The sequence below is a fragment of the Apodemus sylvaticus genome, chromosome 20 (assembly GCF_947179515.1).
Source record: "Apodemus sylvaticus chromosome 20, mApoSyl1.1, whole genome shotgun sequence".
In the NCBI taxonomy this organism is placed as follows: Eukaryota; Metazoa; Chordata; class Mammalia; order Rodentia; family Muridae; genus Apodemus; species Apodemus sylvaticus.
Window position 1 is genome coordinate 13,392,734 of NC_067491.1, and position 27,971 is coordinate 13,420,704.

Below are 27,971 nucleotides of genomic sequence, written 5' to 3' on the forward strand. Positions count from 1 at the left end.
GTTAGGAGCTCAGCATGCACTGGCTTTGAGAAGGGTGGAGAAATAGGAGTCCACGGTAGATCCAGCGCCTCTGTTTACCACACCATCACACCGAATGCCGAATCACTCCAGCCCTGGTTTCTTCCCACCTGTACAGACCAGGAAAGGAAGTGCAGTGGAGTGTCTATTTTCTCCTGAGCATCAGAAATGGTAGCTAAGGAGTCTGCCTTCATTGATGAATGAATGTGGACAATGTATGACTAAGTGGGAGAAACGAAGGCATAGTGGATGAGGAACGGACCATTTAGAGCTCAGACTTTTCTAAAGGATTGAAGGACGGGGTAGGGGTGGGACTGGAGGGGGAAGAATATAGGTAGGAAGTAGGGAATAGACAATGGGATAAGAGCAAAGAGCCAATTGAGACATAATTTTATGTCACCGTGGCCAACTTTAAAGCAGGATGCATTTCAATTTACTGTGTCCGTTTCTACCTATCGAGTCTTGGGGGGGGGGGGGGCGCCATGTTGATTCTGAGTCTGCCGTGAGGCTGAACATCGTGGTTGCCAGAGACCAGACACAGAACATACTAAGTGGACACAAAGCTGGAGATGAGCTCAGTCTGGTAGTATGCTTGCCTAGCATGCATGAAACACACAGGCTGGCCGCTAGCACCACAGAAAACCAGCAATGCTGACACACACTTGTAATCCGAGCGCCCATAGGTTAGAGGCAGGAAGGCCCGATGTTTAAGGTTACAGAATGAGTCTGAGGCCATCTTGGGCTATGCAAGAGCCTGTCTCAAAAGAAAAATATCAAGATAAGATGTACCCTTCAAAGACACCTCTCCCATTTAACTAGACTTCCCCTTCCATAGTCCTACCACCTCCCTATAACTTATTCAAATTTCGAACCTATGAATGGATCACACCATCCTTTAAGCCAGAGCTGCCATTATGTAACTGATGGAAATGTCTTTGAAATGCCCAGAGGGTGTGTTTTTTAAGATCCTAGGCATCTCTCAATTCCTTCAGGATTGACCACCGCAGTCGAGAAACTAACAGACAAGCTAACACTCTCTTTTGTATGCGGTAATGTTAGTGGCCTGCCTCCAGGAGGCAGAGGGCTCAAGCTTTTGACTTTCCTTTTGTTAACAATGACACGGAGTTCTCATTAACTTTTATCTATCCAACCTCTCTTGAGTCAACTTCTAGTGAGAAGGATAACCTGGACATGAATGGGTCCAAACTTAAACCCAGTGGCAAACAACCACCCGAAAGACAAACAGAAAAGCAACAGTGTGACATGATTAGTTGGTTGATTGTCAGGAGCCCCACTGCTAAGTTTGATAGCCCTTAGCAGCAAATCAACCCTGGGTGCAAAATGGTGGACTCAACTTTGTCAGGACAGCTTTCTCCTCTCTGGTGACTGGGGAGGGGGGTCACAGGGCTGAGACCTCACCTGAGGAATGTAGTCTTGCACCTGAGATTCTTGGGATGCCTCCCCATGCTAATGAGGCGTCTCAGCACCTTAGCCTCAGCCAATGACCTTTGTCCACCCTAGATATTCTCATCCCCTTCCCCAAAACTACATAACCTTTGGCTCACCCTGAATAAAGTACAAATCCACCCCAACAAACAAATATACACAAGCTAAGATCTTCTTAGAGAGCTGCTTCATTGAAGATTGTCGGCGAAGGCCTTTGTCTAAAAGAACTGTAACAATAAGAGTCTCAGAAAAGCACCCCCATGCCCCCAAACTCTCCCGCCCCCAGCATTCACTCCCAGCCAGATCAGGATCCTGCAGAACTCCACCTGTTCCAGGCTCTGACTCATCTTTAACGCCCAGTGGGCAGCGGCATCCGAACGCCCTAAGCAGAGAACATGGCGCCCCAGCTGGACCCCAAAATGCAGACCCAAATGTTGGTAGTGTCTTGGGAGGCTGTGGAAACTTTAGAAGGTGGTGCCTAGCTGGAGAAAGCTGGTTGGTGGGAATGGGTTTTAAGGAGCATATTATCACCAATTGCTTCCTGAATGGTTCTCTGCTTTCTAGTCCAAGATGTAAAAGAAAGCTTCTCCGATTTGTCATACCTACTGAAAACGGGCTGCACTCTCTGAATCCATGAACAAAACGGAATCTTTCCACAACCTGGGTCCATCAGACATTCCATCACAGCAATGAAAATGAACTAAATCAATATGCCAGCACACTTTCCTACCATGTCAGGTGCCCAAAGATGCAAATAGTGAGGTCAGTTTTGTTGTTAATGACCATTTCCTTCTCAACTCCTAAAGTGTACTAAGTGGCAAACACATTGACAGCTTATCAGCATAACCAAATTCAGCCAAAGGCACCTGAGACGTTCTCAGATGCTTTCCAGAGAACTCTGAAGCATGTGCCTACAGGCTCCATCTTAAATTTTAAACTTTAAATGCTTAAGGAAGCTCTACTCTTAGAGCACTACTAAGTTTCTGAGAGCCTCATCTTATTGGGGATTAGTTTGGAAGACAGTAAAGCTATGGGACAAATGTACATAGAACCATATTCAGGGGAAATGACTGAAAAGGTGGTGGAAAAGCAATGTGGTATTTATCAGACTGTGGTGATCCATTTGTACCCATGATCACCAATTCACACTGGTGCACAAATGTGCCAACTGGTCTACCTGCTGCCATCTGTTAGATTTGAGATAGAGCCCCCCCCCTTATAAAATAAAGTCTGTATTTTAGCACAGCCCCACTAAAATTTTTTCAGTTATAACAATATCCACATCTAGCTTACTGTCATTATGTTTTGCTGAATACTTTCTTGCAGGAAGCACAGGGAGACAGAGCGTTTATGTTTCTGGGTCATAAGTAATTGCCTTAGAGGAAATAGCTTCATTCCAGAAAGAAAAAGAACAACAACAAGAAGAAGATAATTTCATACTGCAACTTTCCTTATCTTATGAATGATAAGTGACTACTAAAAATGACTATCGTGAAGGCTAAAACATACAACAGATGGAATTCAGTAGGTACCCAGTGTGTGATGGCACCATTTCTCTTTGAGGCTAAAGGAGGGGAGGTAAACATTGAGAATGCTTTTCTCAACCTGGGTAGAAACAGAGAAGGGGGAAGGCAGCATTCACACCCCACCCCCAAGGAAATTAGGAAGATGGGCTTCTTCTTGGCACAGCTGAATTAACATTGACCATGTAGCCTTTGCGATTTAATGGCCAGGGATTTCCTATGGTGTGACGGTAAAAGCCAACCTGTGAGGTAGGATATGTGAATTACCAAGCAGATGTACCCAGGACAAACAAACAAGCTCAATGTGTAATGGGGGCTCAATGCCTGAAACATCTTTGCCTTTCTGAAGCTCTCTGGATGCAAAGAACCCTGGTCATATGAGAATAATTTTATTCCCGAAATACACCATGGATGGCATTTCTTTTGCACATGTTTCTTTCTGTGCTCGGGATGCCTCTCCACCCTCCACCTCCTCTCACAGTCAATGCCTATGTCTAGGAAGCCTTCCTATTTCCTTTACAGTAGGTACAGTGCCACCTCCTGCACTCTAGGGCTGCTCAGGCGGGCTGCCATTACTGTACTGATTCTCAGCACTATTTCCTAGATATCTTACCACTGGTCTCTCATTTCCCCATGAGTGGATAGTACATCCTTTGAGGGAAAGTACACACAGTATCCACAGTCGATGTGCCAATGGATTGGATGGCCGAGTGATAAAATAAAGGACCAGGTACAGCATAGCTCACTAAGGCATCTTTCCCTGATCCATCATACCCTGTGAGCTACAAAACAAACAACTATGTTTCACAGGCTAGTTAGGAAAAGTGAAATCTCCATAGGAAAAGCGACCTGTTAACTCCTTTCAACCTGACACTAATATGCTCCATACACATACAAATGTCTCACTTAAACGCTGTGGGTGGCTCCAAAGTGTGTCAAAGTGTGAGAGCAAGTTTTCTCTGTGAAGTGGACAATACTATAGTCCAACATGGAGCATAACTCTGCCCTGGCCCAGGAAATCAAATGTTTTGAAGAGCATTTCCTGTCTAGTGTAGGTATATGATTGAACAGGAAGCCTGTTTTTCAATGAGCTGTAAGCCTCTTGTCAGTGAAGCGACGGACAAAAGATGCCTAGGAACTCCTTCCCTCCCTTCAATGAGAAGAGACTCATTCATCAAAGCACCACGTAACACTGGAATCTCACATTTTTGGGGTAAGATTCTGACCACTTTTTGATAAACACATCACCTGAAAAATCAATCTTCCCCGCTCTCCAGGATAATCCTCCTAAGGGACATGCGTTACGACATAAGTCTCTGAAGCTCTGCCTTTCAACTGTGGGTTTTCTCTTCTGCTGAGCCCACAGGAGAAGTCACAGCTGAGCCTGCATCAGCGAGTCACTGTCACGCAGAATGGCTGCTGCCTTGGATGACAGGGAAGGAGGAAAGGGTCTACTAACCTTGTGGAGCTCCACGGGCGTTGGGGACATGATCTCCTTTATTTCTTGCTTCATTTTCCGCAGGGTTACAGACTTTCTGCCCACATCTGAGGGCAGGGTGTTGCTGCGAGTTGTTTGGCTATAGTGTGGCCGTGAACTGCTCCGTTCCTGGAAGCTGGCCTGTCGCCCCAGCTGACTGCGAGCTGTTGGAGCCTCATGATTCAAACTCATAGTGCTCCCCGACATGATTGTCGCCTGCGGCATCGACAATTTTCAGAAATGATTAGACCATGGATACGGAAAAGGTTTGCTTGCTCAACATTAAGCACAAGTCTCCTTCTGCCCAGTCAAGATACGGTGTCTTCAGGGCAGAGCTAAAGGCTGGAGAATGGATGCACTGGCTGAACTGTGAAAGTCTGGGGCATGCTTGGCAATTTTATTTAGAATGTGCATCTCAAATCCAATGGAAGTATTTAAATCCCTGAGTTTATTTAATCAAATACCACCCCTAGCAATGCTGAGGCAAATTGAAAGGTTCCAACATTAGTTGACTGCAAACTGTGTTTGAAGCAATAACGTCCCATAAGAGCCACCTTCAGGGATTCTCATAGACATGACCGGAGAGCTTCCCCGTGGAGGCCAGGCTGCTGCTCTCTGTAATGATTCCTCTGACTCCAACAGAACAAGCCGTAGGGTGGGATGAGATTACTGATGCAGAGGCAAAGGGGTCTCCTAACACTTCCTGCCTGGCACTGCCAAGAGCAGCTTCTGGCCCGGTGACCTGCCCAAGATGTGCATAGACACATCTTTTAATATTCATCAGCATTTTGGCTTCTACATCTCAGGGCACAGACAGTGTTTCTTAGAAACAGGTCTTTGTGTAATACTCTTGGGAAAGTTTTTTTTTTTTTTTAAATTATATTTTTATATTGGATTCAACCATTTGCTCAAAAACTATGAGACTTGAATTAGATTTTCCCAGTCAAAGGGAAGTCTATTCAGTTTTAAATATATACCTTGAATAGTAAGCAATGGGAAGATCATATCCCAGATGACCAGATCTCAGAACTGGACCGACAAAGGATTTGAAGGCAGTATCATGAATAGAATGGACATTTCTCATGTTAGAGGATGCCCAGATTCTAAAAATAAGACTGTATGGCCAGTTCTATGTTCCTTACATGATGCTCATATATATACATGTTACACTGCTAAACATGCCTGAGAATATCGTTGCAAAAGCCACAGAGCTTGATTGATTGAGCTCTTTGAATAGATTCACTAATTTAAGTCCATAAGTCTATAAGGTAGGCACGTTGTCTCACTGTATAAAGAGACTGGAGCACAAAGAATTTCACTTGCCCGAGATCATGCACATAGTAATTGAACCAAGGGCACTGCCTGCAACTATTCATTAGAGGGAACACTGCAAAGAGAGCTGCATTTTTAATCTGTTGCCTCTGGAAGAGTTTACAACCCTCAGGTGATGCTTGGTTTATAGGTGCACCACTAAGAAAGCAGTTGCACAATGGCCAAGTATTGACATAAATAGTCATGGCTCTAACAACGGTCTGAAAAAGAAACAGAACCAACAAACACATTTTAACTGGACCACATATACCACAGATGCTTCTGAGGATGGGATTTCTAGCTGTTGCAAAGTCCTTACTGATTGCTGAATGCTGCATATAGAGTACCGCTTAATACTCCATCACCTCATAGGTAGGTGTTAAAGGCTTTACTCCATAATGGGCAGGGAGAGAAGAGGCCTATGGGTAGGTTCTAACACCTGGTAAGAGTCTGGGAACCCCAGAAGTCTGGTTGCAGTCTTATTCCTTGGCCAGCAGGTTCTGTGGCTTCTCCTGTCACTCAGAACTTCCCCTTTTAAATAAAAAAGCCTTCAATATTTAAGCAACTGTAGGCATCCATAATATGGCATATTTCTGATAGATATCTTTTTTTGAGGTTGATTGACACTTCCCTGATGGTCAGCTGTGCCGGTGTCATGGATACTTTTCATTTGATGGTGCTTATGTAAGTCGCTTCTACATTTAATCTGTGGTAACTGACTGCACCCAGTGATTGTTTTTTCGGCAATGGTGACCACCCATTCATTATTCTTACCTCCTTAGACTACTTATCTGCTTTATTTATGTCTATTTTTTCCTTCTTATTTTTTTTTCTTTTTTGTGAGATCCACAGGAGGCATGTGGGAAGTAAAAGAATCACTGGGCCTGACAGCTGTGACTCTGGTTGAGCTGCCAGAGGACACTGAAAACGGGTTTACCAGGGTTCAGTGAGGGGAGGAGACACAAGAAGGGCTCCTCATCCAACTTTTCAAATTATGGCTGGGTTGCTCATTTAAACTGAAATCCAGTCTAATGAATAGCAATCTAAAAAAGGATTATAAAAGTTTAAATACAAAAATAAATATAATCCAGACATTTGGTTAATCTTTCATCCATTAAAAAAGTTAAAGTAGCATTAATTAAGTAACATTAAACTCAGTACTTGATTTTTATTGCATTTATTAAACATCAGGTTCTCTATTTTTTTTTTTACTTTTATTTGCATTGGTGTTGTACCTCCATGTATGTCTGTGTGAGGGGTCAGATCCCCTGGAACTAGAATTACAGACAGTTGTGAATTGCCATGTGGGTGCTGGGATTTAAACCCATGTTCTTTGGAAGAACAGTCAGTGCTCTTAAGCACTGAGCTATCTCTCCAGCCCCTTCAGGGGCTCCATTAATCATTATGTTAAGTATTAGATCACTATAATTCCTATGTTTTTTAAAGCATCTAATTTTTTTTTTTTGAGACAGGGTTTCTCTTTGTAGCTCTGATTACCCTGGAACTCACTTTGTAGATCAGACTGGCCTCAAACATGGAGATGCATTTGCCTCTAATTCCCAAGTGCTGGGAGTAGAGGCACTCACCACCACTGTCCAGCAATTCCTATGTTTTATATAAGCAACTGCTCATAAGAGAGCCTCAAAACTGCTTGAGGTCTTAGTTGGAGTTTTTAGCCTCGGGGAAGGCTATGCATTTTTTTGCAGTGGTAAAGTTGGAACTAAATTATTGCTTGCACCATGAAAATGATTAGTAAATTCTTTCAATCACAATCATTTTGGCTAATCCATATTTATAAATGTTTGCTTTTACATTTGGTGTTGAAGGTAGATTTTATCTGCAGGATTCTAGCTTCAACAGAAACATAACAGCTTTCCTAATCGAGAAAACAGAATTCACTTAAATCGGTGAAATTTTTTGTGATACTAGTGTAAATGTGGCTCTAATCTACGAACCTGTTGAGCATTCCTCCTAGTTGAGAATTTAACCTCTCTTTGGTCCAGCCTCTTTCCTTTCTGCATTTGTAGTTTTGGGGGACACACCACAGAAAGCCCAACAGAGGCATATGGAGGCTGTTGTAACACACTTCTGACCATTGTTTTCATGAGATAACTCTGTTTCCAGGCAACGGCCCAGGATCATCCTGCTACTTTTACAGCACCTACAGCATACTCAGTGTAAACAAAGCTATAAAAAGACTGAGTTTCACAAGGGAAATACATCAAAATGGGAAAGGCATGGGAAAGGCAAAGTAAGTTAGGTGAAGGCACTGCTCATGAGTTATGAATTATGTGCCTTATTCAGCCTGATCCATGACAGGCTATATGGGGGGGTGGTACAAGCTTAAATAAACCAGCTGACCCTTAAGAATTGTGCTCTTTCTGAAAATTGTATTTTTTTTTTAAAAAAAGAAATCAATGGTTCACATCTTAATTAAAATTTTATGAGTCTATCCATGCTCAGGCCCTTTAACTGTGCTCTGAAGCCAAAATTCATGCCAGGTAATACTACGGTGTCTATAAATCCAAACTACTGTTTTCCTCCAGATCTTTCTTGGCAGATTCACAAACATTAGAATCACATGAGATATCCACACATGCAACTGAGAAGCAGAGTAAGGTAAAGGTGAGTAACCGGTTTAGAATTGCAAGGTTCCACCCGGCTGGGCCATTCACATTCCTTAGAGTGACTTGGGGACCTCATAGGACAACCAAACAAAAGTGAGACTTTCACCACTTTACAGTTTACAGCTTGGAAACGCGAAAAGAACATAAAAGGAAACATTCCACGTGTTCCCAGACTAAGTCTGAACACTGCCAGCAGTTTCGTGGCTTGATTTAAAGAACTGCCCAGAGTTTCACTGTTCGTCAGATTCAGGTGACGTTAATATGGAATTAAATTTTCCAATGAACAGCGCAGCCAGCAGGGAGTAATATTTTTCCCTGCTTATCAAGTAGACTGGCCTTTTAAAACAGCCCTGTGATGATCAACTTAAGGGCAAAGCAAATTATAATTGTATTTCCTCTTATGTTCCTCGTAACGATTAAATTAATTTCTATACCAGGTACAAATGAAAACATGCCAAAGAAACCTTTCTAAAGCAGCTAAGAGAATGAAATGCACCACTGTTGGGGGACTGGGCTAGCTCCTTAGCGATTTGGTGGGAAACAGGTACAGTCAGGGTTAGCAGGGAGCCATGGCAAAAGCCACAAGTCAGTAAGAACTGCATTGGATAAAATCAAAATCAAACTGCTGTCCGGAAGGCAAGGGCGGGGGGAAGGCGGCTTCACAAGCAAAAGTAGAAACAGAAAAGGTAGCTACCAAGAGGGTCATGTTTCTCAATGACACACGCCTGTCAGCTTTCTCCTGTGGAAAGGGGTTAAAGCTTTTAAATGAACTGCTGTGATCAAAGCCAACGTAAAAGGACCAAAACAAAGGGATGTCGGGACAGTCATGAGAAACAGCAGGACCCAGGCTACCTCAAGCTCTCTCAGGATCCCCGACTGGCCGCAGGTCTCCAGGTCCTCTAGTGCTTGAGACCAGAAGTTTTCCTCTTGTTCAGGGTCGGCACTGTCGGAAGCCCCTGCGAAGCTGCCAGCAAGAAACACAGTCTGGGTTAAGGAAGATAGTTGGACAAACAGACAGAGATGCATGTACGCGTGTACACACATACACACACACACACACACACACACACACACACTGTATGGTTCTCTTTTCTGGTACTGGAGGCAGACACCTGTAACCCCAACACTTAAGAGTCTGTATCAAATGGAATTGTTTCTTCCCCCCCCCCCCCCCCCCCCCCCCCCCCCCCCCCCCCCCCCCGCTATCCCCGGGCAGCACGCATTTTGGAAACCTTCTACGTGGCTGATGTGGACGGTCAAAGTGGATCACTTCACCAAGTCAATGCTAACCAGAGTTGCCTGCCATCAGAGGTAGAGAAATGTGACTCCTCCCTAAGACCCGGAAGTCGCCCTGGACAGGCAGGCAGTGGGTGGACAACCTTACCCACTGGCTGTGGACCGATCCCAGTCTTCATTACTCAGGCCCACATCTGGGTACGTCTGGCTTCGAGCCTTAGGGACGGGGGACAGGCTGGTTCTTTGCTTCGGACTCCTCCAGTCATAGGTGCTGAAGTTGTACCCTGCAGTCTGAAAAGCAGAGCCTGAAACAGAAGCAAGGAGTTAGAGCTGGGCCTGAGGATTGTCTCATCTAATGAGATAATGACGTCACTGGCCAGCAGAAGGTCCGGTGGTAGAGTGACAGCTGGAACAATAGCATGCTCACAGTGGGACCTTTCCTGCATCTGATGCTCTGAGAGCTTTCTTCACAGCCACCTTTGGTCCTAATTATTTGCAATTAAAAGACAACGCTAAAGGCTTTGAAGAGAGGTTTCCAGTATCTAAGCCTTCCTGGGGATTCAATTCACAGTCAGTACTGTCTACACACCTCCATCTTTTCCCCAAACTGCCTTGGCTGCTGCAAGTCAGGGCTCCGGGAGCTACCGGTTCTCACTTCTCTCCTTTCCTTTCACAACTACTCCACCATCTTCTAATGAGAAGACTCATTTCTCATCTGATTTAAACTCTTGAGGGTACTTGGGCTGGAGGACAAGAAACCCCAGCCACCAAATCCAGGGATAAGTTTGGGAAAGCCCAGCTCCTAGGAGATGAGATTGGATCATCATTGAACAAGGCAGACTCAGAGCTGGGAATTTACCCCTCCATGTTTCCTCTCTACCTCTCTCTCTCTGAAAGTCAGAAGTAAGGGAGATGGCTGCGTGAGGTGTTTGGAGCATGATTGTGTTTATCTGAGTTGCAAACAGAGACTGACTTTTCAGACAGGGGGTTAAGTCTGAAAAGTTTGAAGGGAGAGGCAGTTAGAGAGTAATTGGGTTATCTAATAGACATCACCCCTGAATATGAGCTAAGTCTACAGTCCCAAGATTTTGACAATAGATCTAAAGGCTATTCACAACAAGGTATAAAGTTCATTCTTTGCAATTATTTGGAGGGAACTATTTATAACGTAACTTCAACTATGTGATGGAATGTGTAGTTTTTCAGTATAGGTTTGGGGTTCGACTGAAAAATCAAGGGCATATGTATAGGTCTGAGTCCACAGCTTAGATCATAATCATAATCAAATCACACATTTCTAGGCCATTTCCTCAGCCTGTGTATACACGCCCCTGCCCTCTCCTCCCCCAGCTTAATATCAGATGCGTGTCTTTCTGTATTTGAGGAATTCAACATAACAGCACTGAAACCCTATTTTCATCATTTGGGGCTAGAACCTGGGTCATAAAAGGTGCTCAAGGACAGTCAAATGAAAGTTTGAAGTTAGGATGTCAACATTCATTAATTGGGGTTAAGTGCTATGAAGACAGTGTTGACCAAACTGGAAAGAGGGAGGGAGAAGATATAGTCATAATAAGGAGGAGTGTTCTCAACCCCCAAATCCATCAACACGTTCTCTCTACTCCCAGGAAGATACTCTGGTCTCTCTGACTACTACATGTGTTCCTCCCTGCAGGAGGAAGGCCAGTCAATTGACTGGCTAGGTTGGGACAATCTCTGGATCCACTGCTGTCTCTGCTCACTCTCTCCCACTGCTGCTGGCTGTGTGGTAAGCTAGGTATAATCTATGAGATGTCCCAACCATCCCATGGCCAAGAGACTTCTCTGAAGATTCCTTACAACTCTTATTCCAGATGTTGAAAACATAAGCAAAATAGCTGGTCCACTGGTAACTGGACCAAGCAATGACCCCCAAGGATAAAAGTGCTAAACAAAATATAGCAGAAATATTTAGGAGCCCAGATCCCTAATCACTGTGAAGTTATATAGCAGTTTCAATATGCCCACATCTTTAACATTGAAATAATGTGGCTGTTAGAACAGCTTGGTCTAAGAGGAGAAAAAGTTCCCTGATTCTGGCCGGAGGTTAGACCTAGCTCCTCCAGCGTGTGCACTTATCTTTGCAGAGGCATGAACATGAGCATGCACATCACACATACATACATACATACATACATACACACACATGTACACATATGCATGCACACACAGACACAGACACACATGCACATACATACACATGCATGTACATACAGAGACACATATACACACATACATATGCATACACATGCATGTACATACACAGAGACATACACATGTACACACACACATAGACACAAACACACACATGCACACACTCATACACATGCACACACATATGCATGTACACACATGCATGTACACACATATACACACATGTACATATACACGCATGCATATGCACACACACATGCATGTACACACAGACACACATGTGCACACATGCACGCACTCACACATACACAGAGATACACATGCACGCATGCACACAGACACATACAGACACACACATGCACCAGCACACACATACTTACATACACACACAGGGTGGATTACCATATGCAAAGTGATAATCATTTTCAAGGTATTATACTAGGAACCAAAACCTGCTTAGAGAATAATGAAGAGTCTGGGACATAAAGGATTAAAGTGAGCTATAGAGAAGCCCAGGTACAAAGGATGCTAGGTTGGAAACTGAAGGCCTCTGACTTTAACTTGTAGCATTAGAGAACCAGCAAGAGAGTATTTTAATTTTTTTTTTTAAAAGAGTCTATGACTATATTGGTTCTTCTAAGGAACACTGACAGAACTATGACATTAGACACTCAGAGAAAGTTAAGTGAGAATGTAGGCGAGATGTTCCAGACTTGACAGAGGCTGTGAGATAAAGGCTGTGGTGACAGGAAGGCAGCATAGATTCTAACCCATAGGGGCAGTAAGATGCGTGAGCCCTGATGCCACTAAGACACCATGTTCCCCACCAGGCTCTGGGTTACAGTGTGAGACGACAACACACCCCCACCTTGGTTAAATGCAATCATTTTGGTGTTCACTTATAAGTAGCGCAACTCGATCTCGAACTGATACAGGCAGATGCTGATACCGTGATTTAAAGTAGAGAGAACTAGACTGGTAACAGCAAGCCCGTTTTTAGAGGTGAGAACATAAATTCTGAAGACCAATCATTTACACTGGGGTCAAACTGAAACTGTTGCAACGGATCATGTGTATGAAAAATAGCCGCGGAAATATAATTAAGCCTTATTTGGTTGCACTGCTGTGTCGAGTCCATGAAATTAGAATACATCTATATTTGGAGCCACTTTGTATGAGCTCCTGTGTTTGTGTATGTGTATGTGTGCTGCTGGGTGCATATGTGTGCTTGCACATGAGTATGTATGTCTGTGTGTGCCTTGTGTGCTTACACATGAGTATGTATGTCTGTGTGTGCCAGAAATTTATGTCTGGTGTTTTTCTCAAATGCTCTCCACCTTTTTTTTTTTTTAAAGGCAGGATCTCCAACCAAACCTGGACCTTGTTAACATAACTGGCTGGATAGCAAGTCCTAGGAATCCCTCTGTCTCATCCTCTCCAGTGCTGGGGGCCCCTGACTGTTGTGTTTGTTTTAATGTAGGTTGAGAGCCCGACTCAGCTCCCAGTGCCAGTGTGGAAGTTACATGACCAACCGACGCTTCTCCACAGCTTCCACAGAGTGCATCTTAAGTGAAAACTTCAATAAAAGAAATTGTAAAAATTATACGCGGTATGTAATCACTGCTTTGGTTCAGAACTGGAAACCTTTATCCCTCTCTTTTCTTCATTTCTTCTGCCTCTTGGTTTTAACATCCAGGTTTGTATTTTTGTGCCATAACGAGGCTTTAAAATTCAGTCTTGGTTCTTTCTGATGAGCACGGTTTCATTTTATTTATTTGCAGAGTGGAAGATAAAGTTTTACAAATGTAAGGGCTTCTCTATTGCCTGGACATGGTGATTTTTTTTTTTTTAAGGGATAGTAACTCTGAGTTATTTGCAAAGTCCTGACACCCTAATTCAGTCACATTTGCTTTTAGAATTTCTTCCCATTCATAGCTGTTAGCACTCCTTCTAGGCTCCGCCCCACAGTTACCTGGCAACAGCCAGGTGTGCCTGACTCACTATAAAAGGGGCTGCTTGCCCCCTCCTCTCCCTCTCTCTTATCTCTTACTCTTTTCCCCCTGCCCTCTCTGCCCCATTCCCCTCCCCCTCTCTCTCCATGTGCTCATGGCCGGCTTCCTCCTCCTCCTCCTCTTCCTTCTCCTCCCCCTCTCTCTGTCTCTCTCTCTTTCTCTCTCCCTCTCTTTCTCTGCCTTTTTCTTATCTCTACTCCCTCAACTCCCCTCCCCATGCCCTAAATAAGCTCTATTCTATACTATGTCCATCATGGCTGGTACCTCAGGGGTAAGGGGTCCCTCAGCATGGGCCCACAGAGGCGCCCCTTTCCACCACACCATACCGTACCTCTACAAAACATATTCCTGGTTCTTCTTCTTTTTCTTCTTTTCCTTCCTTCCTTCCTTCCTTCCTTCCTTCCTTCCTTCCTTCCTTCCTTCCTTCCTTCCTTCTTTCCTTCCTTCTTTCCTTCCTTCCTCCCTTCCTTCCTTCCTTCCTTCCTTCCTTCCTTCCTTCCTTCCTTCCTTCCTTTCTTTTAAATAAAACATAATACTAGCCTTTAATTTCTGCCCAGTCTTCATGTGGGGAAGGAAACAAAACAACGTTGGCTCCTACATAAAACATTTGAAAATGCTTTTTGGGAATTTCCTCCTTGAATCTATAATTGGAGGCTGTCAGTCTTGCTGTTACTTGTAATTTTGGAAACCAGTTTTGGTATAAGAAAGTGAGCCAGATAATCTTGGCCAGATTTGCTTTTCAAAAACACTATTTTCCTAAGAATAGAGAAGTCAAATTATGTGTTTGTGCAGTTATTTGTAATTGTTCTTGCCAATAATGTCTTCCGGGTCTGGATGGATGCTGCTTAAAAAATGGGAGAGCAGGAAAGGCTGTTCCTGTTTCAGAAACCACCTCAGGAGGGGATGACACATCACCACATCCAACCCCACCTTCTGTAACAGGTCCATAACTCAAGCCAAAGTACATGAGGAAAATTGGCAAATTCAGTGAGAGTCACATGAGAATTGGGTGGTGGTGGTGGTGGTGGTGGTGGTGGTGGTGGTAGTGGTGTGTGTGTGTGTGTGTGTTGGTAAGTGGCTGAGAGAAGATTTCTCTGACCAGAGATTTGCAGAGACCCACTCAGCCAAAGCAGAGGCCACAGCAGAGGCAAAGCAGCAGTGGTTGTTGTAAAACTTAAGGATGCACTGAATGGGCCTGGTGGCAGCAAACGCCCTGGACCCTGTCAATCACCAGGGGGGGGCGTCAGGTGGACTGAGAGAGGGCATATCCAGATGAGCAGCCTGTTCTGCCTCGTGAGCTCTGCAGCCTCTGTTCTCCATCAGCTATGGGAGCCCTTGTCCTCCCTCCACCCTCCTCTGTCCTCCCTTCTCCCTCCTCCCTAGTGTGGAACAGCTAAGGGGAGCTAGCCTAGAACACAGTGGGGGATGTGCAGCTCGCTCAGAGCTCTAGCGAACCTTCAGCTCATGGGGGAATTCACTCAATGTGGTGACAAGTGACAATCTTTAAAGGGTGGGAATAAGCTGCATGCAAAGTTTATATCAAAAGAATAGACAGGGGAAGGAAGGAAGTGGGGGAGGAAACAAGAGAGGGAGGGAGGGATGAAGGGAGAAAGGAAGGGAGGGAAACAGAACAGAAAAAGCCTTCCATGGAACAAATCCTGAAGGTGATCAAATAGAACATCAAAAGATTAAAGAAATATATACACACAGCAAAGTCATCTTCTGTAAGACTAGAGATCAAAGAGGAAATGCGCAAGTTGATAGAGATGATGGACAGGCACGTGGAGATCTGGGCATAAACAGAAGAAGATTGGAAACGCCAGCCCAGGAGGCTGGGTGAGCTCACGCGCACAGCCTAATAGTTTGTATTCCTTAACTAAGTCTTCAGAAAGATGCGCTCCGACCATACACGGTGGCCTCTGTTACTGACTTTTCCGGACCTGTACAGATACTACAAGGAAATGTGGCACTACGTTGATGGCACACCCAAGTCTAGTCGTAAGAGGAACAAAAGCCAAGGGATTGAATAAAACAGCTGAAGCAAAGGCCACATTTTATGTTAAAGACCCCGAGTGCAAATAATAATTAAACACAACTGACAACTTCTGGGGGAAAAAAATTAAACCAAACCACTAATAATATAATCCTGGAATAATTAGAGACACAAATGTATTAAAGAATATATAGTGGGAATGTGTTTAGAAACTGAAAAAAAAAATAAAAGAATTAATCCAGAGATTAGTTAATTATATGCAAATGTATTTAAAGCTGAATTTAAAAAGGTTACTTCTAGAGAAAACACAAATGTTAGAGTAACCTCAAACAATCAGACAGAAATATAGCTACCTGAGTTCAATCAAGGATTACAGAGACCCCGAGAGCATCAATTTCCCTGAGGGTGAGGGTTCAGGAAGTGACAATTTGTTGTCTCCTTTTCTATTGACTTTTGCTATATCTGAGCACAACCTGTCAGGGTTTCCTCAGTTAGAAGAAGGAATAATTAAGACCCAAGGGCCCAAGGTCCAGATCTGGATAGAGGAGGATCAGAGAATGGGAGGGGAGGAAGCCACTCCCGAGATGACTAGGAGAAGTCTACATTCTGAGCCACTGAGTAAAATCAAGGTTTTCCCCCACAATAGCTTTTCCTGTACACCTTCCCGGTTTCCTCACCATCTTTGGTCAGTCCATTCATTTCCGTTCCCATTAAGCAATGTTTACTGCTGTTGGTAGCTGTTTACTTGTGAACTGTTGGGCCCTTCTATCAGAACAGAGCGCTCATCCTGTTGAATTACGCTGGACCTTAAATATCTGTGGCATGAGCAAGTAGGACATTGTAGCGAGGTAGCAGAGAACAATAACGAATGTGCTTACTCAAGTCATCGATTCTTTTGCATCAGGGGGCTTCAGTGAAACTGGGGCAGCTACAAGCTTAAGGAAGGAAGGAGGCAGAGACTGTGAGGTCTTTGGAGGGACAAAGCAGAAAGACTAGCTACATGTCAGAACATGACAATTCCCAAGAAGAGGAAAATAACTGCTTTTATGCTTTACATGTCAAAGGTTAATGATATAAAGGTCAATTACAAACAATCACGAGCTAAATATACCCGTTTTTTTATCGAATATCATAAGAAAGGAAGAGAAACTGAGATCCAGAGATCTTGATGATTAGCAAGCTCAAAACAAACAATGATTATCCTGTGCAGTCTAAACCCCTAGTGCTGCAGTGGGCGACCCTGGCAGGAACTGCTATCTTGCCGTGCGCTGAGCCACCAGTCAGCTGAAGACAGCTTTCTGAGTGCTGTCCTCGAGTAATCAAAGAGTTAAACTTGGACACATTGAGAAGAGAGAGCCAATGAAGAGGCTTACAATTAGGTGGAGGAGCAGTTGAAGGTATCAGGCTATTGCCCTTGAAGAAGGGAAGACTTAAAAAGAGAAGTGATATGTCTCCTAGCATCTGCTGTAGCCGGATCTGATTCACCTTGAGGGTGTAGCTAGGAATAATAGACAGAAGCCAAGGGCAGAGCGGATTTTAGCTCTACACAGTCGGGACTTGTAAGCTGTCAGACTTGCTGGAGAGGGAGGGCAGACCGAGAGGGAGAGCCTGTCAAGTTGGTGTTCAAGGACACACAACATGCCCACACACAGCAATGCTAGACACAGCCCCAAGGACCACAGTGGATGTCAGACTAGCTGGCTTCAACATGCAGTTTCCTTATGGGAATTACATGAGAGCTGTCACGTGAACATGCTTAGTAAACTCTCAAGTTGTCTACCCATATGAGGTATTAGCATATCTTTAAACTACTTTAACTCAGCCAGGTCATCATGATCTCAAACTGCCTCATAGTTTCTTTAGCTTTATAAAGACTTTAGTGTGTCAGTGTTAAATTTAGTATTATTATGACCATTATTCAAATTTTTGAAATGCTTCATAAGCAGTTTTTCATCTTTTACTAAGGAAGGTCAGACTATATATTTTATATGCAGATTACTAGATCCCAGTCTTAGGGTGCAAAAGGCTGGAATATCTGAATCCACATATAAGCTGCTCCATATATCATCTTATGGGGCAGAACTCATTAATATCAATAGCTTTCTCACAAAAATTTGTGTCAAAATGTTTCCCCATGAGTAAAAAAATAAATCAACACACTTGTTAATAAATAAACCTCATTTACCTTGATGAACCTTGAGTAGGGTCTGTTGCAGGATTTTCCCTGTCCAATTACCTTAGTGCAGCAGGGGGCCTGTGATTGGACAGGGAAAAGGGAGGCGGAGCTAAGAGTTACAGAGACAGACAGCGTCTCACAGGGAGAAAGGGAAGGCGAAGGTGGAAGCAGGTGTGAGCCAATGTGGCCTTAACCAGCCACAGGTGGTTATAATATCATAAGGTTAGAATAATTGGGATAAAGCCTTTATCATTATCAATTGGTTCCAAAATTATTGTATTGGCATCTTGTAAACTGAGAACTTATTGATATATAAATCTGATTGGTTAATTATAAGCTTTAAGAGTCTTGCTTCTACTCTGTGAATGAGTATTGTGGTGGCAGACCGTGGGGTGGACGGACGTTGCATGGGCTGATGTGGTAGCGAAGAGAACTCAGGAGCTCCAGCTGAGTTGATGAGTAGAGACAGAGCCGGTGAGCTGCAGCAGGACCGAGACTTGCCGGCACATGGGCAGGAATGTGCCTGATCCATTTTTAATATTTCCCACAAAATGGTCCTTTATAGGACACCCCTTATGGCCAGAAATTCTCAGACAATGAAAATGTGACATTGGTGCTGTGGCTAACTTGTCACATGGTATTATAACTTGGAATTGCCAGAAAAGGAAGGGTTAAATTATAGGTATGTGTGCATGCGTGTGTGTGTGTGTGTGTGTGTGTGTGTGTGTGTGTGTGTGTGATGGGGGATAGAGAGCTGGCTCAGTAGAGGACCTGGGTTTGGTTTCCAGAACTCTCTCATCAGGTGGCTCATATCTGCATATCTGCTTGCCTCTCTACCTCCAGAGATCTGACACCTCTGGTCTCCTACATCTATGTGCACACACCCAATACACAATCAAGCACATACAACATAATCAATCATTAGCTTCACTTGAGACCTTCAACATATTTTCTCAGTCAAATTCCAACCTCATGACTATGTAATAGCTTGAGAAGTTGATGTAATAAGTCCTTTTGATTTTTTTCCCCCACCTATCTGGGACTTGACAGAGTATAACACAACAGAGGCAGGGTGAGCACAAAGGAATAAAAAAACCAGGGTGAGAGGCAGCTGGATATGCACTCTCCTAATGGGTAGTTAACTAAATGTGATAGTTTGTATACGCTTGGCCCAGGGAGTGGCACTATAAGGAGGTGTGGCCTTGTTGGAGTAGGTGTGTCACTGTGGGTGTGGGCTTAAGACCTTTATCCTAGCTGCCTGGAAATCCGTATTTTGCTAGCAGCCTTCAGATGAAGATCTAGAACTCTCAGCTCCTCCCGCACCATGCCTGCCTGGATGCTGCCATGCTCCTGCCTTGGTGATAATGGACTGAACCTCTGAACCTGTAAGCCAGCCCCAATTCAATGTTGTCCTTTATAAGAGTGGCCTTGGTCATGGTGTCTGTTCCCAGCAGTAAAACCCTAATGAAGACACTAAGTTACCAAGTTACCCTCACTCAAACCTGCTCTCTAAGCTGTTTATCTGATGGATATCAGCACATGTCTGGGAAGACACATCAATGACACACCTCTACCCATCACACAACTGTAACTCCCTAACATTGAGTAGTAAGAAAAACACCAGTTTTTATTCAAGCCAGGCATGCCCGAGAATCAGTGGGATAACACTAGTTATCGGTGACTCTCTTGTTAACAGCTTCAGACAACCCCCTGCCCATCTATAGGGAATGCTTGCTAAGAAATACAACACTACAGTCTCTATTAAACTGCTTCGCTGTAGAGTCTGTTTCATATCTCCCTAAGATTTCTGCATTGAGTACATGGCCATCAATACCCTATCAATGTATGATAAATGCCCATGGCTTACAAGGAGAGAATTCTTCGGTGGCAGGTGGAAAAGCTCAGGTTGTTCACCGTAGACACACTGGGTCAGTATGGGTTATGAAAAGACACTCTGCACAGGACAGACTTCCGTACCTTGACTCCCATAGCTGGCATCTATTCCAGACCCATCCCAGGAGTCCACAGCACTGTCCACGCTAGGCACCGTGGAGGGGTACACGTCGGAGAGCTTGCCAGGTTTCTGTATTGGGGAGGAGTCCTCCTCACCATCTCCTAGGTCACTCGAGTGGCCGGGGATGGGGAACTTCTTGGGACTTGATGCAGATTGGGCTTTACAGACAGGGAGACAGGGTATATACATCAGTGTAAATTCACAAGAAAAGATCCTCGGATGCAGTAGCTTGAGAGCCGATTCCCTAGAAACACGCGCAGACACTGCACACTCTTTTAGGGAAGGAAACATGCTGGAAAATCCTTAATTGGGACGCTCGCCCCACTCACCATCTGTCTGTTTCTTAATCTTCAGGGTGACAGTCTCTCCTGCCATCTGTAGCAGGTGGATGGCTTCACTCAGAGGCTTTCCCTTCAAGCTGCTACTATTGATGGCTAGGATTCGATCTCCAATGTGGATCGCTCCAGTTCTAGAACACCAGACAGTGGCAGAGGAGGTAGACACGTCAGACAGGGGCGGGAAGGCAGACACACCAGACATGGACAGGGGAGGCAGACACACTAGACAGGGAGGGAAGGTAGAAACAATCCCCGCAGGCTTCTTGGGGTAAATTTGTCAATATACCTACATATTAATAATAATAATAAAGACTTGGCAGCGTCTCTAAAATTCACTCCTAGCTTTCTCTTGGAAAGTGTCATAATTCATCTACAGTGAATTAGTTTTTATTTTCCAATAAAATTAGAGTAAGCATTTTAAATTAGTTTTGAGAATGAACCTGTATATATATATATCTATATCTATATCTATCTATCTATCTATCTATATATATATATATATATATATATATATATATATATATATATTAAACTCCAAGAAAGCTAAGTCATTAGGTAAACTCCTTACAGGTCCCCAGGAAATTAACCCTGCTGAACAGCAAATGTGGCCATGTATACCAGGCAACCTTCTTGATTCCTATAGATTTAAAAGGTTCAGTACAAAAGTGGTGCTAGGCTCACCATAAGACAGATTCAAGAGTTTGAGACATAGACTATAGAGAGGTACAGCAGCAGCCCTGGTCTGGTTCTAAGAGTTGAACAAGGCTGGACAGAAGGCTTAGAAGGTGCTAAGTTTAAGGCCATCTCTGTCACCCACCAGGTCAGCTGTGGCACATGGTTCCCTTATTTCAACCTCTCTGGATATCAGTTCCTCATCAAAAGGATGGGGGTAACCATCTCACAGGGAAGTCCCGAGAACGAGATGGGAACATGTGTAAGACTCAGACTGATGTGTGGATAAAGAAAGCATGTTACTTGATCAATTAATGTTGTATATGTGGTATATAAATATATATGTTTGTGTCTATGCAACATGTGTGTGAGGGCATGTTGATGTCAGAACTGGGTCTCTCTCAAATCATCTTCTACCATATCTGTCTATTTATTATATCTATCTATCTATCTATCTATCTATCTATCTATCTATCTACCTACCTACCTACCTACCTAACTAACTAATGTTGTCTGTCCGTCTGTCTGTCTATCTATCTATCTATCTATCTATCTATCTATCTATCTATCTATCATTGTCATCTGTCTATCTATATCTATCAATCTATCTATCTCTATCATCTACTTATCTACTTACCTATTATCTATCTATCTATCTATCTGTCTATCTACCTACCTACCTATTGTCTGTCTATCTGTCTGTCTATTTATTGTCGTCTGCCTGCCTATCTATCTATCTATTGTTGTCTGTCTATTGATTTATCTATTGTCATCTGTCTATCTATCATCTGTCTATCTATCTATCTATCTATCTATCTATCTATCTATCTATCGTCTATCTACCTATTATCTATCAATCTAATCTATTTATTTATCTTTTCATCTATCCATTGGCCTATCTATCTATTGATTATTTTTGAAGGCATGGTTTATCATTGAATCTGGAGCTCATCACTTTGGCCAAGCTAGCTAACCACTGAGCTCTCGGGGTCCTTTTGCCCTAGTGCCCGGTGCTGTGGTAACAGGTGCTCACTTGTGCGCCTGACGTTTATGTTGTGCCCGGGGATACACTCAGGTTCTTGGCTTGTGTGACAGGCACTTACCAATGGATCAATTTCCTTGGCCTCAGAAAAGGCATGAAATTACTAGATTAGCACACTGATAAACAGTATCTCTAACCTTTACAACCTCTATATCCTCATCCAATTTCAATGAGTACATTGGGATAGTCAATTCTGATGTTTACTTTATCTGTCATTGTTGGGAACCATTGGAAGGGATATGAGGATGCTGTGGATGACTGGTGGTGTAGCAGCTGAGACCTTCACCCTGAGACAAAGATGCTGAGCTGAAGTACCAAACTCAGGCCTTGGCCAAACTGGACCACTTTAAATTCAGATACTGAAGGAATTAACCCTGTTTACAGGGTTGTTAGGGACTGAATGCTTTGACCGCCGCTTGTTCTAGGGCCGTGGCAGTTGTGTTGGGCAGAAGTAGCTGGCAGGCAGAGGTGGTACAATGTACACTGGTAAGGAAGGCCTGCTTAACCTGTCTACCAATGCATTTAGAATTACAGAAGTTTTCTCTGAAAAAGATCTCTTCTGCCATAAAGAGTATTAGTTCAAGAATGACGTAGCTTATAAAATCCAGCCATAATGAACCACTTTGCAGAGTCCTTTGTTGTCTCACAGTGATAACTAGGACAGGAGGATGGCTGAAGGGACCCTCTCCTGGGCATCTCAGCTAAAATCAGAATGCTAAACCCTAGAAGAGTAGCCAGGGCTGAGCTGCCTCCCCGTTTGACAGAGCTGTCAAGTGAGCCCATCTCTAAGCAAGGTGCCTTGTAGCTCTGAAAAAAAAAAAAAAAAACAAAACCTCTGCAGTGCTACATCTCTATCTTGCAGCTACTGTCATCGTGTGTCAGTGTCAATGACATGCCTGAGCCTTCTCGAGCTAAGTCACTGGAAAATAGATCTAGTTAGAGAGTCTGTTGTGTGCCCAAGCAACATGTCTCAGAAAAAAAAAAAAAGTGCAGTTCAGCGGAGGGCGGAGAGCAGGCGCGGTGTGTGCATCACTGCCAAAGGACAAATGGAGACACACAAGGAGATAGTGTTGAGAGGGTCACTACACCCTGTTAGCCACAGCCTCTGAGGACCAAGCCTTTATTATCCTCTCCCAAATACATAGGAGCTTACTACAATACCTGTCAGGCAACAGAAAGCTCAGCAAATGTTTGCAGAATTGATTTGGACAAGCCTTCTAACCTCCCTCAACGGCCACGTCCTCTTCTCAAAATAGACACCGAATATAAATCTACCTGTAGCCAACCGCACTCTCTTAGCACATTTCTCTTTTGAGAGTCATATCCATGCTAAGCTGTGGCATCTTTTCCTGCCTGTGCGACGCCGCCCTTCAATGTCAAGTCTGAGCTCTGCCTGAGAGTTCTCAAGCTTTAAAAATCAATCCTCTGTGCAGATTTAAAAGTCAACAGATACACAGCTAGGGGAAGGGAGCGTGGTGGTTCACACGGCTGTGAGGGAGCAAACCCCTCAGACACAGGTAATTGTAGCAGCCCTTTCCGTTCTTACCTTTCGGCTAATCCCCCTTTAGTGAGGCTGGAGATGATTATAGGATCAAACGGCTCTTCAGTTCCAGAAATTGTGATGCCCAGGGGCCCCCCATAGCGCTTCAGCTCCACCGTGTAAATAATCGCTCCAGAACTCTCCTGCTCGTCTGCAATAAATGCCAAGGAATAGTAATTGGTTTCATTGGAAAAAGAAAAAAAATAATGCATATAGTCGTCCATGAGGCAGGCAATTCTCAACTTCATTCCTGAAATGCTATGGCTCAGAAAATGATGATGATGTTGGGGAGTAGCGTTTCCTCGATAGGATTTTATTTTCTAACTCAGGGATGAAGTTGTCCTGAGTGCCAGCGGGGGACACTTATGCCACTTACGCTTACCCAGTGGGTGGCCGGCCTAACGATGGCCACAGAATCCCCACGTTCTGCCTCGGCCTTGTAAAAGTGCTTGGTCAGCGTTTTGGCTAAGTATGTGATCAATGCCCAAGTAATAGATACAGAACTTAACAGATACAGCATGAGAATACCACTCAATATCTCAGAAAGTTTTCTGTTTCCAGGTTTTTACAAACATAGGAAAGCTGGACTTGCTCAGGTTTGGACTGAATGATAACTCTTATTTAATTGGAACTCAGAGAGATCATCTTGAAGACAATACCAGGAATTTTAGGATATCTTTCATATCATTCCACTGATGGTGACTTAGTACCATTGAACAATTCAGGGGCACTGTAGCAGAAGTTTGAATAATGCTCTCTCTCTCTGCTATATAAAGAAAAAGCTAATATAATCTATTGATATGTTTCAGGAACCTATACCGGGCTCTCATAAGGCCACATGTTCTGTGTGCTATTTAATATTGCTAAGAAGGGAGACATTTCTGTTCCAAACGTTTGTCAGAAAGATGTCACAGGCCACTTCCAACATGGTGGGTGTCATGACTTCATTAGGGTTGCAAAGCTTCAGGATTCAACATATTTTATTTGCTTATGTTTAAAGTTCCTGACATTTGTTTTTATCACTTGGCCTGAGAGCTGTGAATGGCTAAGGAGCTGTTTCATTTCTGTACCTCAGGATACAATGAAATGGTCCAGTAACTACTTGAACAAAATAGTCAGTTTTTACAGTCAGTCTGTACGGACTAAGGTATTAACAGAGGCACATTTTTTTTTTTTTTTTTTTTTTTTGCAGTCAGCAGCTGCTCGTTTACAATATGAAATGCTACAATAAGGACAAAGAGGAAAGCTTGAGTTAACAATTCAATTATCTGTGTGTGCAGTGAGGAATTAGGGTGAACATCAAAGGCAAGGTCAGTAGAGTAATGTGGGCAGGAGCGTCCTCTTTCTTGTCAGCATTTATTTTTGGCCACAGCCTGGGAGTTCTGCAATGTAGCCACCACTTATTCCGTGCACTGGGAATCACAGACCACCTACCAAATGATGCGTGCAGAGCAACATTCAGTGTCTTAGGTTATAAACGTAATCGATGTTTGGCTCAGGCTGCAGCTTAGGACCCTCCACATCACATCTAAGAGGTGTGAGAGACAGTCCCCAGGGTTCCCCAGGCTGCTGCTTACACTGTGGAGAATAAGCTGGTCATCATGAACAACTGGGGCTCCAGGAAGAAGTATCAGGGGATGGGTTAGTGAAATAAGAGTCCAGAAGCCCACATTTTCTGATAGTGTAATACTTTGTTACCTGCCAGAGCTTTTTTTGATCTAAATGAACTGGGGATATACTGAACAGATTATACTTTATGATCTACACTGCATCAATAATTATATTCTGGATAGAATCATTCATTTGAGTAGTGACCCTGACTTAATTAAACAATAGATAATATTCTCTATTTCTGGGGTTTTCTGCTGGCCACTCTGTTAGGAGGTTTTGCTGTTGGGAAAACCCTGATCCTCCCTTCAGTGAGTTCCACATACTCCACACATGCGAACAAGCACCAGCTCCTAGATGTAGGAATCTGCTGTCTATGACATTTGGGGAAACACACTTGAAAACCACCAGAGACCCAGGGACTTATGGGAAGTTTTAGGTGAAACTTCAGTCTAGATGAAAACAAACACTGGCGGAGAGGAAGGTGGACTTGGGTGCAGACCCACGTGCTGCGTTGAGTGGAGAGAGCTTGTCCAGTTGGTTCATCCTTGTATCATCAAGTTAAAAGGACACTGGGGATGATGTAGAGGGTTTAGGACAACCACGTTTCAGGCTAGCTCACAGGGTGGCATTTTATATTAGCATCCAGCTAGGCAGTAAAAGGCAGCTGGGCACTCAAGATGTGATATAGATGCAAACCAAGAAGATGGTGACCTAACACTACGGCCACATTTTTCAAATGGTAGGGGGAGACAAAATGTGGATCTTTGAGGATCCTAACTGAAACCAATTGTTTAAAAAACACTTATTGTTTCTCATTCATTCTCTCTCTCCCCCTCTCTCTCCTCTCTCCCCCTCTCTCTCTCTTTCCCCTGTCTCCCTCTCTTTAGATCGTTGCTCATTTTTATTCTCTCTCTCTCTGTATATATACATATTTTATATATATACATATACTTATGTACACATATATAGAAAGATATATATATATATATATATATATATATATATATATATATGTATATCTATATCTACACACACACACACACACAGCACTGTTTCCTTCTAAATGGCCTTCCTGCACGGGACCCGGAGTTCATCTCCTTGCCTGCATTTCTAGCAGTGCTGCCCACTCGTGAGCCTTGGTCTTTTCTTCTCCATATAGTTTTGAAACACAAACACAAAGGTACCACAATCTTATGGAAAGTCTTTTTGTTGGTTCCCCAAATCTTTGATAAATTACAAGACTTTGCAAGAACCGACCACACTGTCCTCTCCCATCTCAGCCTCTGGCTTCTCTCCCGGTGGACCCACAACTCCTCGCCCAGGCCTTCGGTGTTCCCCAGTCTTTACAAGTTTTACTCCCTGGGTTCCCATCCCTTCCTACTGTTCTCCTGGGGGAATTTCTCCTTCTCTGCTTCAAAGCTTGTCTCACGTGCCTTATTTTCCAAGGAAGTTTCTGCTCTCTCTCAGTTAGGTTTGGTGTGTGTTTCTGGGACATCCCAGAGCTACTGTCTACCAGGTTAGTGTCTCTCAACTCTCCAGCTTCTCATTTCAGTTCTCCCACTAACCAGTGACAAGGAGAAAGAAAGGTTCAAGTTTTCTTGAATGAGAGCCACTAAAGGCTAAGGAATGAGATTCAGTCAGGTAGAGCTGAGTTTTGAAGCCTACACGCTATTGTCACACAGTCCTGAAGAGTCTTTCATCCCAAGGACCAGGTTTTGACAAGACTCATGTTCTGGTGTATACTTTAAATTCTAATGTGTGTATGTGTACATATAATATATATAATATATATATTAATATATACATATTATATAATGTATATATCTATACTTTCAATTATAATATATAATATGTATATATCTATATCTATACTTTTAATTCTATAATATATAATTCTAATAATATATACTTTATAAATTATTAGAATTGAAAGTATAGATAGATTAGTCTGTCTGTCTATCTATCTATCTTTATCTATCTATCTTATGTATATGTGTGTTTTGCTTGCATATATGTCTATGCGTCACATGCATGTCTGGTACCCAAGGAAACCAGAAAGAGGGTTGGTTACATTATACCCTGAAAGTAGAGTTACAGATGGTTGTGAGTCTTCATGTGGGTGCTGATAATTAAAACGGGGTCCTCTGGAAGATGAGCAAGTCCTTTTTCCCATGGAATCACCCCCATCTGCACCCCCCCATCCTTATTCTGTGTTTTTAAGGATTTCTCTTATTTGAATAAAATCACCTAAAACTTTGATTTTATAGTCATGTCCTCACATCCTAGAACTCTGTCTGGGATGAGGGCGAATTCAAGAAATGCTGCAAAATAGCACAACAGGACGGATGACTGTTGGCGTGCAGCCAGATCCCGAGGGAGAGCGCTCTAAAGCAGCTCAGGTGTTAGTCTGCACTGGGCGAAGCCTGTGTTCCTTCTTCGTGACACGAAGCTGGTGTAGCTCACCCAGAGTGTGAAGGGAAGACCTGGCGGCCACTAGGGGGATCAGTCAACCCTGAACTTCCTCCCTACAAGGTTCCAGGAGTGTAGGATGCTTCAGCTTCCGGCCAAGAAGAACTTCCGAATCCATTTGCCTTTTTGGGCTGTAGCCCAGCTGGCCTCTGAGAAGCCATGGTGTCCAGGAGGAGGGCACTAAGGGCCATTTGGAAAGCTATGTTCAGATCATTTGGAGGTGGCCGCTCTCCAAGCTACTCTGTCCTTGAAGCTGCTTTAACTTTCAAAGCT

General features: G+C 43.5%; 1 protein-coding gene across 5 annotated transcripts in view; it reads right to left on the bottom strand.

Moving 5' to 3' along the window:
• The window catches only part of Grip1 (glutamate receptor interacting protein 1), a 386,557-nt gene that overhangs the window by 16,512 nt on the left and 342,074 nt on the right, over nucleotides 1–27,971 (bottom strand). For 4 of the 5 annotated variants that reach the window (XM_052165137.1, XM_052165136.1, XM_052165135.1 and 1 more), the window contains 7 exons: nucleotides 23,625–23,769; nucleotides 20,356–20,495; nucleotides 19,990–20,184; nucleotides 9,787–9,943; nucleotides 9,255–9,366; nucleotides 9,097–9,141; nucleotides 4,447–4,680 (listed from right to left, as the gene is read on the bottom strand). In XM_052165137.1, coding sequence (XP_052021097.1) covers nucleotides 4,447–4,680; nucleotides 9,097–9,141; nucleotides 9,255–9,366; nucleotides 9,787–9,943; nucleotides 19,990–20,184; nucleotides 20,356–20,495; nucleotides 23,625–23,769 — 1,028 coding nt within the window. The remainder of the gene's footprint in view (nucleotides 1–4,446; nucleotides 4,681–9,096; nucleotides 9,142–9,254; nucleotides 9,367–9,786; nucleotides 9,944–19,989; nucleotides 20,185–20,355; nucleotides 20,496–23,624; nucleotides 23,770–27,971) is intronic. The other variant, XM_052165139.1, reaches the window with a different exon arrangement.